The 17,278-nt window shown below is 38.5% G+C and overlaps 1 protein-coding gene across 4 annotated transcripts in view; it reads right to left on the reverse strand.

The window, feature by feature from the left end:
* Window positions 1-17,278, reverse strand: part of ZDHHC20 (zinc finger DHHC-type palmitoyltransferase 20) — a 47,224-nt gene that overhangs the window by 12,703 nt on the left and 17,243 nt on the right. For 2 of the 4 annotated variants that reach the window (XM_064645337.1, XM_064645335.1), the window contains exons 3-8: window positions 13,497-13,591; window positions 9,356-9,476; window positions 7,920-7,989; window positions 6,704-6,736; window positions 5,765-5,885; window positions 718-753 (exon numbers count right to left, since the gene is read on the reverse strand). In XM_064645337.1, the coding sequence (XP_064501407.1) occupies window positions 718-753; window positions 5,765-5,885; window positions 6,704-6,736; window positions 7,920-7,989; window positions 9,356-9,476; window positions 13,497-13,591 (476 nt within the window). The remainder of the gene's footprint in view (window positions 1-717; window positions 754-5,764; window positions 5,886-6,703; window positions 6,737-7,919; window positions 7,990-9,355; window positions 9,477-13,496; window positions 13,592-17,278) is intronic. The other 2 variants (XM_064645339.1, XM_064645338.1) reach the window with 1 other exon arrangement.

The following is a 17,278-nucleotide window of genomic DNA, read 5'->3' on the forward strand; positions in this document are numbered from 1 at the left end:
TTTTTCTGGCACAGTAATAATACTGAATCTAATTCTGAACTGGTGTAATGAATGTAAAAAGGAAATGGTTGTCATATTATGTTTCTAAGACTGAACAAGTCCTAGACAAGATATGGAATAGATCTTCAATTTTTGATGACCTCTACAGTTTAAGCAACAACGGGCATGCACGCAGTGAAACAAATTTGCCATGTCTGACCAGGTAGAAGTGATTCACCAGAAATCTATGTAAAAAACAAGAATTTCAGTACAATCACTACAGAAAAAAACACCCATATCAGATAGTTGATTCCACTCCCAACTATTTTTAGGCTTCTGCTTTCAAAAGGCCATTGGGATTTGCAACAATACTATTCCAGTTCTATAGCCTCAAAATCACAATACTTTTAAGCAGTTGACCTTTAACAGCACTATGAAAGCAGAGAGGCTATTTTTATTCAGCTGTTTAGTTAGCATTACTGCCATTACTTTTTCCATTAGCGCATTCAGTATACCCATTTATCTAAGGCTGACTTTCTTTTTAGACTAAAATACATTTCAATTAAGATCAAGTGCACATAGGTATATCCATATCCCTGTACACTGCCTGTAATCACAGGCAACAGATTACAAGTCTCCTTCCTTCTATGATGGTGTAAATAGCTACCATTAATGACTGGACTAGAAAAATTACAGTAGGAACAGCATTTAAATAATTACAGCAATATTGGATTTTACCTTTGGACAATTCTCTGCAGCTTTCCTGCGGCAAAGCTTTGCGCAAACAAAGACAATTTATTAAACACTAGTATTATGTTAAGATGAAGCGTTTGAAAACAGCACAGGCTTTGATAAGAACAAAATGGCTGGTGTGCAAATGTGCTCTTGGACGTGCCGAGTTCCAACGCCCATCAGCAGTTTTAGCCCCTGTTCTCCAAGAGGATGGAGGAAAGAGTAGGTAAGAGCACACTACTAACTTCAAAGGCATGAAATTTTCTACTGAAGCATGGAAGTACTGCTATTCAGACTGTAACTGGATCACTTTCATGTGGTTCCTCAGCTTGAACAGCACAACTACACCAAGTGCCTTCTTTGCTAGTTGTTTCCATCACAAATAAGATTTATGTGAATTTTCTGTAGGATGAAACCATTCATAAATGTCTGAAAAGCTCAGAATACTCCTGAGGTATAAAGTAATGGTTTATTAATTACAAATTTTTTCTGACTTCAGAACATATCTATTACCATTAGATGTAACTTCAGCCAAAACTATAAAAAATAAATTGCTGTTCTTTGCACATATTTCTTTGTTTAAAAAAAACTCATAACACATCAGTACAGTTTTAATGCTTCCCAATTTCCTTCAATACAGAGATGTTTTTAGGATGTACCTTTAGCGTAACATCTGAAATTGAACCAGTACTTAAGAAAATAAAGGAAGAAACAGGAAAAGTTAGTTTAAATTCGTTTTTAAATTCCAAACTTTACACCTAAAGAGTGGTAGCCATCCTAGCTAAGATGCTAGCACTTAGTGAATCTGCTGTAGGCAAGATGTATGGCTTTTAAGCTACATTAATCTGTGTAGAAAGCCTAGGGAGAGCCCAGCGATTGACCTTGGAGTCTGGCAGATGTACAGTGTTTTCAAAAATGCTGGCTACAGTCAGATCATGCTACATAAGCAAATGATAAGCAGAGTCCAGCTCTCTAAACTGCCATCTAAATTCAGTCTCCTTATTTACTGCCTGTTGTATTACTTACTTACAATTTTTGTCTTCCCCCTGCAGTAGGGACATGTTGCATTATGTGATCCCCTGAAATGCAGGCTAGCAAAATACTCCAATTACTGCTTATTCCTAAACTTCATCTGGAAGCGATAATGATTTTTCCTACCTCAGAGCACACTGTGGTGTTCCTCAATTTCCTAACTAATTTTTGCGACCTGTATTTCTATGACTCTTCTGGAATTGCATATTTAACCAAAATAGTTTTCTACAAAGAATTCTCAGGTCAGTTGATTTTGAAGCTCGAAGAGCAGCAGCAGCTTAGTCTTTGTGTTTTCTGTGGGCCAGAAAATCTATTTCAGTTGTACCTTCCTAATTCAGTAGCTCTGTAAACCTGGAGAAGGGTTTTTTGCATCATGCATGATTGATCTGCATGATCCTCAAGGAGCATTTACCTCTTCTGACTACCCCGCTCCAGCCACTGGTTTTAAGTTCTTGAATGACAGCTGCAGAACTGAAGCATCTTTGAAAAAAGGCCAGTTTTTCCTGGAGAGAAGCCTGCAGTCTTTGAGTATGTATAACAGGCTTATTCACAGTGGTGTTCTAGTAGCGGTCCACATGCCCCAGCATGTAAAAAGAGAGTGAAACTTCACACATGGGTTATTTAAAGTCATTATGCTCAGCAGCAGCACAGAAGCACAGACTTGCAGGTGAGAGAGCTGTAGAGCTTACAAAAGGAAGCAATTTTCACAATAAAATTTGAATTACTTAGCACACATAATAGACTGAAGCCAGTCCCTATTGTAAAGAGTCCCCTACAAACCCCTTCACAAGAACAGAGTCATTTGAGCATGTGTCAGGTCACAAAACCCCCCAAACAAAAAAGTGCTGTCTGAGCTTGATTAAACCCTTAGATGTGGTCTATGTCCTTAGTGTATGTGCAAGAGGAATGAGGCGTTTTTTTTGTGCTGCTCTTAATACAATGGAAGTTTTGCAGAAGCATGTGCCATCCCCCCGGAACACATATCATATCCTTGAATTAGCTAAACTTAGGATTGCAAATTAATTTGGAGGACAGTGAAAGACACTGAAAACAGCTGGAGAATAGAACAGTTTCAAGGAGGAGGGAGTGCAGAAAGAATAAGAGTAGATACAAATATAAGCTGGGAAGCACTGCCATGCACTATGTAAACAAGGCATCAAGGACTGGGCGTTCAGCCAGTGCTGGTGTTTGTGTCAAATACATTTGGTTAAACTGATGTGCTATCTGCTCATCTTTAACAATTTCCTAGATAGAAATAAAAGTTACATGAGTATAGGAAAAGTACTTATGAGTATAAATAAAGAAATCAGTCATGTTTCCTTGATCTACAAAACAGATTTTAACAGCAGCATTAGGGTGCAAGCTGTGGTAAACATTTCCGGCCAGTGTGGTTGCTGCACCACTGCATGAACAGCATCAGGACCTTTTTTCAGCACTTCTGCACAGAACATGAAAGGTGCTATGTAAAAGTCTTGCATGTGCACATTGGGAAACACACAGACTTTCTTCAACAGAAGAGTTCAGTAGGTGTGCACGTCTCACAGTATTTCCAAGTATCTGCGTACGCGCATCATGTTATCCACAGTGCAAATATTATCCACAGTGCAAAACAGTGGATTGCTAAATTTGTGTAGTTAGCACATACACCTCCACAACCTCATTACAAGTTCTGAAGTGACCAAGGCTACACTCCCCAAGCAGCAGTCCATATTCCTTCCCAGCACTAAATATATCCAGCAGTTTGTTGCACGGTCTCTGTAAAGCATCTATGAGGAAGCAAAAAACCTTCTGAAGTTATACCATTTCTGATACTCAAGTTTAGGGGGAAAAGCAACATCTAGAGAGACTCAACAGCAAAAGTCGAAACAGCAATCTGTCTGATGCTGTAGCAGACAAAGCTGAGCACTAGCAATATACTGAAGCAGTCTACAGACAGCATATGTCAGCAGCACTCTGCTTTGGTTTGGATACAGACGTAGAGAGAAGCTTCCAGAACTCTATTCTGCAGATAACAGCACTTGCCTAAAAGCTTACATACAAGACACATACAACATTTTGCAAGCCTACACGATTATGGTGCTGCTGTCTCTTTTTGGAAATATACTTTTATCAGGTGGTTATAAAATCAGAGGAATATTGGCTTTGTGGACTGAGTGACTTAATATGAGTAAAGTGAGTCAGAGATCTACTCTAATGGTAAGATCAGGGCATCACCAGATTCCATACTGGAAATATCCAGAACTGAAAGCAAGAAGTGCAAGCACACAACTTACATTGTCTATTGTTAAATTTCAGAAGTAGCCCATTCTTGCAGGAAGCATTTCTAACAACTAAATCAATAATAAAAAAATAATCCCTCTTAAGTTTACTTCCTCTGCTCAAGAGTCCACTTCACTGTCATGTCCGATGGGCTTTGGAAGAGTCTTGCTGCAAATGCTGGTATTAAATGTTCTTTGTACTCAGTTGTCCTGTGGACTTTAGTTGCACTAACACTTATGAAGTAAGATGAGAAGGCACTGACTGGTAAATATGTAAGAGCGCATCTACAGTTTCACTAGAAATTGCATACAAAGCACTGGAGAGCAGCCAGGCAGATGTTTGGGAATAGCACATTCACAAATTAAAAATTTAACTATTTATAGTCAAGCAAGACTGAACAGCAGAATCTGTCAAGCCACAGCATAGACTGACAAACACATTTATGGCTTTCATCTCACAGTACTGACAGCTCAATGCCCACATACTTCCTTGCTCTCCAGTGACAGGCCTCTGTAAAGAACTGACAGGCTAATAGAAACACAGTACTTTGGCAGATCAGACCCACAGGCTTAGATGAACACAAACAAACATACTTTTTTGCACCATTTATCTTACCTAATGCCAACTGTCTCAAAGTACAGCTATCCTGAATACATGATCAAGCTTCTCTTACCCTGACACAACAGCAACATTTTGCTCCAATCAAGATTACTTCTACTGCTGCAGACAATGACTGCTTTTCTGAGTTACTCTGACAGCAACTAGCATCTAAGAAATATGTGCTGTTATTTACTGAGAAAGATGTGATGGAGACCCTTCCACTAAGAGTCATTTTTCATATGCTAGTTAATGGAAACAGATTAAGGGAATTCCTACACTAGCACTTCAGACCAGAGATAGGAAGGTACAGTACAAGTTTTTGTAGATGAAAGGGAACAAGTACAGAAGACACTCTGTTCAGCCTGGAATGTGACTGGAACAACTGATAGGAGGAAAATAAGACTGACATACAAGGATGGTTGCCCTTGACATAAATGTTATTAAATCCACTAAGATGCACATATGTGTATCAATCATTTGACAACTGATAATAGCTGTGAGGAAGATGTACAGCATTCACACTGTATATATCTTAGCATTCTACCCATATCAGTTCAACAAACGCTACTAAAATGAAGTTTAGACATGCCTATGAAGGGACTCCAAAACAGAGCTCAGTCAGTTCCCATGAAATTAGTCTGCCTTATCTGGAAGCAGATTGTCCATAGACAAGTCTAGGAAGATATAAAATTGTTACTTATATTTCACATTTGTCAGTATTCTTACATATAGATGTATATATATCTACACCCAAATCTTCGTTCGTGAAGCCCAGCCATGTGATTCACACACACACACACACACACATACACATATATATGTAATTGTTTGATATGGCCAGTTCTTTCTTTATCTACATATCTATATTCCATAGTCTCAAAAAACCCAAGCTGTGCCACTCCATTTTGACAAGAGCAGAGAAATTGCACAGTGTCCTCATCCAAACTTTCTCCGCCAGTTAACTCATCCTGGGCAGTGTAATACATTTAATTCATTAATATTTGGAAGGTTCTTCTGCTTCAGTCACTTTGATTGATGTTGTTAATGATAATGAACCACAGAACAGAGTAAATGGTGAGTGACAACATGCTGATGCAGCCTCCAATAACACATGCAGGATTATACAAATGAACAACAAACAAAAAAAAGCCTTAGAACTTACTGTCCAAAACTTTATGAAGTACTGCAAGACTGTAGCAGCAACAAATAGACAGTACAGTAAGGAATACATTAAAAACAGGAGGAAGAATTTGTAGTTAGAAAATCCCACACAATTATTCACCCTAGAAGGAGGGGAAAGAGAAAGAAGTTACTAGGATATACAAAAAAATAAAACAAACAAAAACCCCACAATACATTCAGCTTTTGCAGAGCATAATGTGTATGATGTCAAGTGGTATGTCCGAAACACTTTGGCACTAGTGTTTCAGAAGCATTTTAAGCCACTATGTTGAAGGAAATCTCTTTCCTCCAGCAAACTGATCTGGGCCCTTCACATAGATTTTGCCCCCATGATTCTACAGGACAGGACACGAGCTGGCAAAGTGTTATGATTCGTACAGTCTGTACAGGAAGTATCTCACACTATGAACTAACTGCAGTCATCATGGAAGGCAAAATAAACCTCTCCATCAATTTCAATGGATGTTGCTTTGGTTACAAACCCACCTCTAAGTCAACTACTGATAGCAGTATTTTTCATAGTGATAGCAGATAATATTTTTAGTGTCAACCAGTGAATACAAACTGCAGAAGAGTAACTGTCCAAGTGGGTCATTTCTATCATCTATAATCAAGAACTGATTTTCACACTGTAGAGGGTATCTCCTCTCCTAGTAACAATACCAGAGCAAACAAAATAAATAAATGCCTTTTCTCATAGGTCTCATAAAGCCAAAGTTTCTCCTACATAAGAAGAAACTGCATGATTTGGACTAGTGGGCTTACAACTCTACACCGCAACACACATTAGGAACAGGATTTATTTTCACATATTAAAGAAATTCTGTGAAAATCAAGTTTTACTTCACAGTTGCATTTTTGAAGCAGCATCTAATTCATTATTATTATACTGAGTTGGGTTTTTTTTAAATAAACTTACCATGGACAGTGGTGGTCCATTTTTAGTACACATCTGAAAGAGATAATTTCCAGCAAGTTAAAGCAAAAACCACATTTTGTTTCTAAGACATATAATTTTAGCTTCTACAGGCGTGGGGGTTGGCTTTTATTTATTTATTTTTTGAAGTATTTTGCCCCACTGTATCTTTTTTAAGTACTTCTCAGTAATGCCAATCCTCTATATTAGAGCAGCCATTTTTTTCACCCAAAAAGACCAACTGAGGTTCAGAAAAATTATGAAGAGAGTTTCTTAAATTAGCATGGGGAGCATTACTGAGCAACACCACGTACCAGTTCATTAAGCCACACTAATTTTATGTGCACACTGAGAGGAAACAAATCCAAAGGACCTTTCAGTGCTGTGTGGATAAGTATGTTAGTCTGGCATTCACTTCAACTAAGTCAACCTTAGGGCTGTATCTGCTACTGTTTGAGGGGTTTTTTTGCTGCTTGGTAGGTTTTTTTTTAAAGCTAATTGAGGAAAAGAGCAGTGCAGTGGATAATTTGAACAGTCCACATGCCATTTTAATCACGTTTTAGTGTAAGGACAGATACTAGACATTTCAGACAAAGACATTCATTGTATTTGCTAATAAACTTGATTTTAGCCAAAAGATGTGTATTAAGTTCCTCAGTTAACTAGATTTCCTCAAGTTCAGCCTACTGAAGTCTCATGCATAGCCTCAGTTTTCAGTGCTTGTACAGATTTCTCTGATGATTCAGAATGAAAACAGGGAATAGCAGTGATGTCTTTGGAATGGTTAAGGCATGTGATTCCACTGTCAATCTTTGAGATAAAGATTTTTAGTGTTATTAGTAGCACACATCTGTTTCAAGGTTGCAGAAGCAAGATAAAAGAGTTGGATAATATGCATTTGCTGGGGCTAGTATCTCAAGCCTTTAGTTTCAGTCTATGATTTTTTACTTTTTAGTTTCTTTATTTTTTAATATAAGCTCTGTTTCAAAAAGCTACAAGCAGGTTTCTTAAAAAGTTCTGCCATTTTAGACAGTGATGCTGTACCATAATATTGCACCAACAGAACGAACTTTGCTCTTTCATGAAATCCAAGTATTGAGGGTTTGAGAGAGAACAAATTGTAACTGTTATGCAAGGGCTGACACACTGAAGACACGAACGCACTAAAGTGATGACTGCAGGAGAGAGAAACTGCATAATTTCAGATTCAGTAACTTACACGTCACATGCAGAACAGTGGTGGCAGCGGTCAGGTTTGATTAGCTGGCATCGATCGCAGTATCTGATTGCTGCATTCAAGTGCAAGGGTCAAGTCATTAGAACTGATTCAATTTAATAAAAGTTTTCCCCCTTAACATGAATTGAATCTTCAAGAGCTTCCTGCCCTTCCCTGCCACACCTGTTCTCAAAGACTGTCATGTGCCTATTCTCATATAATATGTAGTTTTGATTTTTTTTAAAGAAATATAAGATATAAAATCATTTAAAACAAACTATGACTATACAGTACTGAGTCCATTTTCATTTACTCTTTGGCTCCCAAGTCTTCCCATCCTTCATCTTCTGGCACTGATCCCCTTTTACTTCTGCACAGGGTACTCAGGCATCCCATTGTGAAACAACATTCTTTCAGCAAGCCAGCCTTCCAAATGGCTTTCTCTATCATTTTTACTAAACAGCAATCTAGTAGACTGTTCAGTAAATCAGTTCTTCTTCATCTTTCCTGGATATTTTTAAACAAGCCTTCAGGCTTTTCTTAATGGAAATAAGACACCAGCAGAGGCAGCTTGAAAGGAGGAGGAAAGCCAACACCTACAGCTGAACAGTATTGATAAGAGCTGGCAACAGCTTCCCAGGCCACTCCAGGAACTTAAGACTGGGATTCCCTTAAAGGGAGGCTTGTATTCGAAAGAGCCAGGTGTCCTTAGATTTTGTTTGGAAAAGTCACAGTAAATTTCAGTAACAGTTATTCCAAATAGTTCATGCTTTTGAAAATTCTACAGGGTTGCTAGAAAAAGATATATATATATATATATATATATATGAAAAAGCTATAGGTTTTCAAAGAATATACATATGCATAAGACAGCACTTTCACAGATATTCACATATAAGTTGAAATAAAAATGCCTATATGTATTAAAGGCAAATACAGAAATAACCCATAACTAACTCTGTACTGAATTACAGATGGGAATGAAACAACATTTATTTGTTTGTAAATTGTAAAAGTACGTTAAGATCTTCAGTACATTTCTCCTCCTGCTGAACCAAAACAACTCAGAAAGAGAAGTTTAAAGTGGGGATAAAAGTGATTATAAAATTGAGCAATAAGTTTAATTTTCCCTGGCTGTGTTAGCTATATTTCTTTGCTGCATTTATTTTTAACAGCAACAACTAGAGATAAATGTCCTCATCAGCTTGCTAGAAGGTGATTTTTTTTTTAAATTCCAAATAGTGGCTTTATGTTGAGATCCCCAGAAAAACGACTGCAGTTTCTCTTGGGGCAATTAAACATTGGCCCAAACAAATAACAAAACAAGGTTATGGTGTTTGCAATATGTGCATAATAGACTGTTCATTCAGTGACATAAATGAATTTCACTGAATTAAAACTAGTAACTTCAAGAGCATAGAATGATCTTTATATCTCACCTCTCGATGCTGTTGTCGTATAGATGGGCAAGTCTTTGGCAGCTCTTCTCAAAATCTCCTGCTGGGATTCTGGTCTCTCTTCTTTTTCATATTGTTCTTTATCAGCTTTTGACAAGCAGAACTAGAAGGGATGGAGAAAATGGAATGGAGGGAAGAGATTAATTATTACCTTGTGTTCCAAGGAAAAGATCTTTCAGATGCCCTTACCCACTGACCAAAAAGTGCCACATAAAGAAAAAAAGACTGCTACAAGAATTACAGGAGATCCTTAAAAGTCCATGATGTTCCTGGATGTATTTTAAAGAAAATAATCTTTATCTCTGTTACATTATCTATAGCATTTTCTCTTCAACACAAGGGAAGGTAAAGACTCAGAGCGAGTTTTAAGGTGGGAACTTTCCTTTAGTTCCCGATAAGCATGAATTAAGTGATCTGTGAACAAGAGGAAGGCGCAACAGTCCCTTGCTGCTACAAGGCATTAAAGTTCTCTTATCCCACTTCCTCTCTAATGTAGAGAGGAGTACAAACCAGATGAGGGAAAAAAGGCAGGTAGAGGGGTTGTGGTGGGCTTCATCGCTTCAGCATAGAAGCTGAAAGAGTTAAACTGAAATTTTTACTTTGGAGTAGTCAAGACTAGTCTCAAAATTCATGAGTTGCATTGAAAGCAACTTCAGCAAAGCCTGTACAGCTTGAGAGTGAGTTACAATTCTGAGTAAAGCCTGACAAGCATTCTTGCTGAAACCTCACTGAAATGTAAGCCTTTACCAGAAGAACCTGGAGACTATTTACTCATTTGTGAAACACTTAGTTTGGTATCTGCTGAAATAATATTTACCAGTAAGCCCTACAAAACCCAGTGTGCTGACAAGGCCCCTTGTGGTGGGGGCTGAACTCACTATTTCTTTTGGTATTTTTCTGTTTCAAAGAACTTCTAAAGTCTGAGCTTCCTGCATGGACTACAAGAGTCCTTTTTATGAGCAAACATAGACAAAGTATTCATGGTAATGAGTGGAAAATGCTATGTGTGCAGCTGGAACAAAAACTGGCTCAGTGTGATTTAATATGACCGTATTGTCCTACCAAAAACATGTGCATGATTAGTTCACATGGATTTTTTCCTCATGTTGTAGTTTTTCCTCTTTTGGATTACAGTCAGTTGGCAAGCAACAATGAAGACTCCACTGACAGAAAAGAGGGAGCAGTAAGACAGTGTTGCAATTTCTCTGTGCTATTTCCCAACCCAGAATGCAAACAAGCTGCCTCATAGCTCACAGAATCTAATTAAGCCTCCTGTCACATATAGCACCACCTCAGTTATTGAACCTACCCACCCTTCAAGGGTGAAACATGAAACATGTTTAAATAATGCCCTTCTTAATAATTGGACACTAGAATTAATCTATGCAAAGGGTGAAATTAAAGTTTAACATTTCAGTCATCACCAAGAGCTTGACCTCATTATTCAATCTTAATCACTCAGATATTTATTCAAGTACGAAAACTGGAGATGGTCACATCAAAAGTTTAAGACAGATGTAAAGCATCATTCCAGCAAACAGTGCTGTGATATGCCTTCATACCTACTACCCATTTTAGTCTGACAGCTGACCCAATGCCTGTCTCTATGCCCTGCAACCAAGTAGAGTTTGCAAGAAATATGGGTACTACTTCTAGATGACATTTCCATGGCAAACCGTTAATGCACAGAAAAGGAACCAAATCACAAGATTTAAAACTTTTTAAAATTTGTGCAAGTAACATTGTAATATTACTCTAAAAATCCCGGATAGGGTTTTAGTTTTCCAAAAAGCTACATTTCTGTTTTAATTTCAGAAATTAATAGGGCCATGAGACCACAGTCTCTTTGGACAATGGCAGGACACCTTCAAAGACATCAAAAGTTGTCTGTTACCACACAGCAAACAGAATTTCCAATGAGGTTCCAGCAGTTCTTATTGAAAACAGAAAGAATCCCTTTGTTTCCTTCCTCTTTCTTTGTATAATGTTGATTGTTCTTTCTTATGACAAATGTACAGGGATTACACCAAGACAACAGCAGCTGCACAATCTTTTTTTAGTTCAATAGTAAGATCACAGGATGCTATTTGTTTTGCAAGAATGGCTAATTTGAATGACTAAAAATATATACGTTGACACACTCACACAATGGAGAGATTCTGAAGTCTGGCTTTGTTTTTAAGTATAACCAGCATAAATTACTCACTGGTACATGAACAGAAGGGATTTGCCCAGACACAGAAAAAGTGGTGCTAGGTTTTTAAATTGGTTGGGTTTTGTGCTTTTTAAAAAAAAAATTTTGTGTGTGCTTTTTTTTTTTTGTAGTTATGGTGGGATGGGGTTTTTTTCTCCTTTTTTCTGTTTAAAGCCAGCTGTAGAAGAAAATTGTATTAAATCTGATTTCCCCCCCCAGTTGATATACAAAGAAGTCATCACATGCCATATGCCCAAACCATCCCTTTTCACTTGCTGAATATGAAAAGCTTGCTACAACATTACTGTAAGTACAGGGTAAGTACTGTCAGAAGAAGTTTTCTATTAATGAAGAATCCAAGCAGACATTGAAAGTTATTAAGCATTAGCTTTATGAGAAGCTCTAGTTCATATATAGCTTTATAAAAAGTGGAATAACACACTTCCAACCACATTTTAATTAGCTAACATACTAATTACTTTGTAATTTTCTTGCAGAACCATTCCAGATAAAGCAAAAACAATCACCTTGAAGACAAATCCCTTTGAATTTTTCGGTTTAGCAATTAATGGAATCATTTAGGTTGGAAAAGACCTCTAAGATCATCGAGTCCAGCCATTAACCCAGTACTGCCAAGTCCACCACTAAACCATGTCCCCAGGTGCCTCATCTGCTCATCTTTTAAAGACCTCTAGAGATGGGGACTCAACCACTTCTCTGGGCAGCCTGTTCCAATGCTTCACAACAAGCCTTTCAGTGAAGAAATTTTTCCTAATATCCAATCTAAGCCTCACCTGACACTACTTGAGGCCACTTCCTCTTCACTTGTCACTTGTTACCTGGGAGAAGAGACCGACCCCCATCCCACTACAACCTCATTTCAGGTAGTTGTAGAGAGTGATAAGGTCCTCCTTGTGCCTCCTTTTCTCCAGGCTAAACACCTCCAGATCCCTCAGATGCTCCCCATTGGACTGTGCTCCAGATCCTTCAACAGCTTTGTTTACTTTTAGTGCTTAGCTTAACAGCAGAATAGTGTTTAGCTTTTTTACACTTTATATTCTGTAGCTTTAGCACACAGAAGACCTTAAAGCCATAATTAAACACTGCAGAGCAGTGTTTGCTTTTCCTTTGAAGCATGGGTTTAACTCTTCTCAAAAATGTTTCAGGTTGACATTAGCACTAAACATCAGTCTTGCCAAAAACAGATTAAAAATTCAACACCCACAGAGCAACCAAAGCCTCAAACAGTTTAGCCAGTTTAAAAAACTTTCTAAAAACAAGGAAGACAATGGAAGTATTTTAAATTTGGTGCCAGTATTTAATCCTTACAAACACACATATCAAAGAAAACAGAAAACAAGGTAATCCATCTTAGGCTTATTGCAATTAATACAGTTCTTTTTCAAAACAAAACTTCTTACAGTCATCATGCATTCTTCTGCTATTATATAAACCTTCTTTATGTAGTCACTTCTCAATTGTCCCTAAGTTTTAACCCTTGACTTACTAATATAAGGGTTCAGTCCTCCAGGTCATGAGTATACACTGCATTACTACTCTTTCTTACCCAAACAATGGTCAAAACTGCCTATAGAGGAAATATAAAAACATTGTCACTGGATTTATCAGTTTTAAAAATTCCAGGTTTTGAGCAAGCTATTTCATAGCAGCTATTTCATTTCACTGTACATGACTGCCAAACCTGTGATGATTTAAACCCACATTTCATATCAGGAAATGTCATGACACAAAGTACATGGTATTTTAAGAGTAACTTCATCATTTTCATTCATGATGCACTGTCATGCTGTTCTATTTTAGATAATGAGAAGGGAAAGGTGAATCATGCGGTACTGCCAACGAGTTTCATCACTGAATACAGTTCAGCTATTTATAAAAAAGGCACTGACATTTTTCTAACATATTTACCTCGTTAGAGGGGGTTGCAGGAGATGTGAAAATTGTCTTCCCGTAGGACCATATAAACATGACAAATGACAGATGAAAAACCACAAGGTAGACAACTGCAATAAAACACAAGTAAGAATTTGGTGAATACAGCTGAAAGGAAAAAGCAATTAACCCCCGATCTTTGAGGAGGGCTAAACTACTACACTACAAATCACCTGATACAATTAGGTTAATCACTTTTCCCTGGGTAGACTTAGCAATCTAGGACTGCTCACTTAAAAAAAAACCCCAAAAAACACAACAAAACCCCCCATCAAATGTGATGGTTGCTATTCCTCAAGAAAATAATATGTTTTTATCACAGAATGACCTTTAACAGTTCCAGGGATGGGGCACCCACAACTTCTACAGACAACCTGTGGCAGTGCCTCACCACCCTCACAATGGAGAATTTCTTCCTAGTATCTAATCTAAACCTGCCCTCTTTCAGTTTGAAGCCATTCCTCCTTGTTCTGTCACTACCTGCCCTTGTAAATAGTCCCTCCCCAAGTCTCTTGTAGACGCCCTTTAGGTACTGGAAGGTGCTATAAGGTCTCCCCGGAGCCTTCTGTTTTCCAGGCTGAACAACCCCAGCTTTCTCAGCCTGTCTTCATAGCAGAGAGGCTCCAGATCTCTGATCATCTTCGTGGCCTTCTCTGGACTTGCTCCAAGAGGTTGATGTCCTTCCTGTGCTGGGGATCCCAGAGCTGGATGCAGCACTCCACATGGGGTCTCACCAGAGTGGAGTAGAGGGGCAGAATCACCTCCCTCAGCCTGCTGGCCATGCTGCTTTTGACACTGCCCAGGATACAGCTGGACTTTCTGAGCTGCAAGTGCATGTTGGTGAGCCACGCTGGGCTTCTCATCAACCAACACCATGTTTGTCCCCTCAGGGCTGCTCTCAATCCATTCTCTGCCCAGCCTGTACCTTTGCATGGGATTATCTCGACTCCTGTGCAGGCCTTTGTACCTGGCCTTGCTGAACTTTCCAAAACAGATTTTGAAGGGAAAAAACCAAATCAATAACAACAAAAAAAATCCCCCAAAACTCCCCCCAGAACTGAACACAGCTTCACCTGTGGCATATAAGTGACTAACCTTTTTGGATAAAGATGATGATGCTGTAATTCTGTTCTAGATTATAAATTTGACTACTAGCCTACATAATTCAATTTAATTTCTACTTCTAATAGAAACAACACAATATTGTGCCATTATAGAAGGCACTGGTCATCAATGACAGTAAAAATTCCCAAACAAGGGTTTGGAGAGGACTGCACTCTAGTCATGCTAGCTGGGAGTTAAAAATTGTGTTATTATATTCCTTCAAATCACCTGAGGAATACAATACAACCTGGAAAAGTCCTATTATAGTCACAGTGGCAACAACACGTGGGTGGCTTTAATAGGGAACTCAACCAATTTACTAATGGATGTGTGTGATATGGTTGCCTTAAAGACTAGACTTTATGACCCTGGAAGCCTCTTCTAATCTTGTTTCCTCTAGCAGTTTCTTTTACCACTTGTCAAGAGGAAACAGATCAATTGTGCCAGAAGAGCAACTCTTAGAAAAGTCATATTAAATATTTACATTATTTTCACTTATATTATCTTCTGTTGCAAGACAAAGGAAACTTGGCCTACTTTTCTAGGTAGATGAAGAGAGTCCTTTAAGAAGGTGTATGATGTACTTTACGGATGGCAGAATTTGGGTCTGCCAAACTTTATTCCAAACTTTGGGAACCTCCTTGTACACAGCTCAGAAAATCCTTGTACACAGCCACAGATGATGTGGTCTTAATTTATTACCTTTCGGGATTTTCATGGGGCTTATTACAATGAAAACAAACAAACTGCATTTGAGCTTTCTTCAGAGAATTATGCTTTTTACCTTTGCCTACGACTCCTCCAACCTTACAGACAGATTTGGCAAATTTTCAGCTGTGGAGCTGATGGAAAATTCAAGAAGCAAAACCTTTTCCTAAAGCCATCCTAAAACTGTCATCCTGATAGGAAAGAACTTGTGTATTACTGTACTAGGCACTGCAAAATTAGAAATTGTCTTTTATTAAAAACATAATCTACATTCAAACACAATGTGGTTAAGCAATTAAAGCATGAGAAAATGGTTTGGAAGAGAGGAGAAAAGGACCATAAAACTGGAGTGGAATCAGTGGCACAGATCAGGACTCTGGTGTAGAAAAGGGAGAGAGGAATTGAATAGAAGGAAAGAGGAAATGAGATGCGGGGCAGAGCAGGGCACAGCAACACTAACTTCCACAGTTCTATTCTGTCCAAAAAAATCCCCCCCAGAATTCAGATTCTTTTGAAGGATTATTTTTAGTGCACACACAATACCTCCAACAGCAGAACCTCAGTCTGTCACAGACTGTAAATGCCCCAACACAAAGAACAACAGGCACCATGTCTGGTTGCAGCAAGGGTACAGATCTGTGCCAGTGATACCAGTATTTACTAGAAAGAGGCAGCTGTTGAAGTGCCCTTGCACTCTTCATGTAACTGAGATCTTGCAATCTGTCACCATCATTAAAAGCCAAGGGCCTGACTTCAGTAGCCAGTGACAGGCACCACCCAGGGAAAGACCCCGCAATTGGTAGTCCATACTGTCCCCACTCTGAATAAATTCTTGCTTCTTTTCCCACTCCCATGTTGCCATTCCTACTGTGATTACAGGTCACAATCAGTGCTCCCCAAGAAATGAGAGGGAGGGAAGAGACCATTTTTGACAGCTTTACTTTAGCAGTCCATCTAACCTCCACTTTGGGTAGCAGTATCTCCTCTGCAGACTTCTCCCCAAAGCATCTTGTATCTGTTTCCAGTACAAATAAAAACCAGGCTCATTCCTAGTGAGCTCATTTTCTTGTATTTACAAGCTAGATGGAAAATACAACAAAAACCTCAAACCCCAATATCTGCCAGTTTAGCCAGACTCAGAGTCATGAGGAAGTCCTGGCTAAGCTAAGGCAAACCAGGATTCTTGGTGCCGTGCTGTGACCGAGTGAAGTCAATTCTCTTTAAAGGCACTGATGCATACCAGACCGTAATTTATGGCCTCAGGAAGACAATGTCTTAAGACATGTTAGCAGAATCCTCCTAAAATATGCTAAGCCCCTCCTAAGATTTGCCCTATAACATCCTTTTCTGAATCATTCTTAACATTACTTCCAAGACAAAGTCAGATTACAGAGAAGTAATAATATAGCAGCAGTATATTATATTGTTAAGAGAGATTCAGAGTTGCCTTTATTCCCCTATCCTAATGGATATAAATCCAGACAAGAATATAAAATTATGAAGAAAAAATTAGCCTTAATGGGGTGAAGAAATCACCGCTAATTTAATCAAAGGTTGCAATTACGCACCGGGGTAAAAGGATCTGAACGTAGTACACTGAAATATGGAGCAAAATACACTTGTTAAGATTGCACATTATTGATTTACACAGCAATGTTGCTGGCACTTTGGCCTTTTGGCTCTTCTGATGTTGATTCCTGGCTGTTGGGAGTTAGCTTATAAGAACTTTATAAAACTTATGCTAGCTTTCTTTTCAAATGAAAAGAGACTTCACATCTCATTTTAAAATCAACCTTCATAGTTGAGAAATCCAAGCATACCGGATGCCTGTGACATGATTCAGAATTGAAGGTGCAAGAAGTGTGCAGGTGACAGCTATTAAAAGCCTAACAGTCAGGTTCCAATGACACTGTCACTCTCACTAATTAATCTAGCATTTTTCTTCT

This window comes from Pseudopipra pipra, chromosome 2, assembly GCF_036250125.1.
Source record: "Pseudopipra pipra isolate bDixPip1 chromosome 2, bDixPip1.hap1, whole genome shotgun sequence".
In the NCBI taxonomy this organism is placed as follows: Eukaryota; Metazoa; Chordata; class Aves; order Passeriformes; family Pipridae; genus Pseudopipra; species Pseudopipra pipra.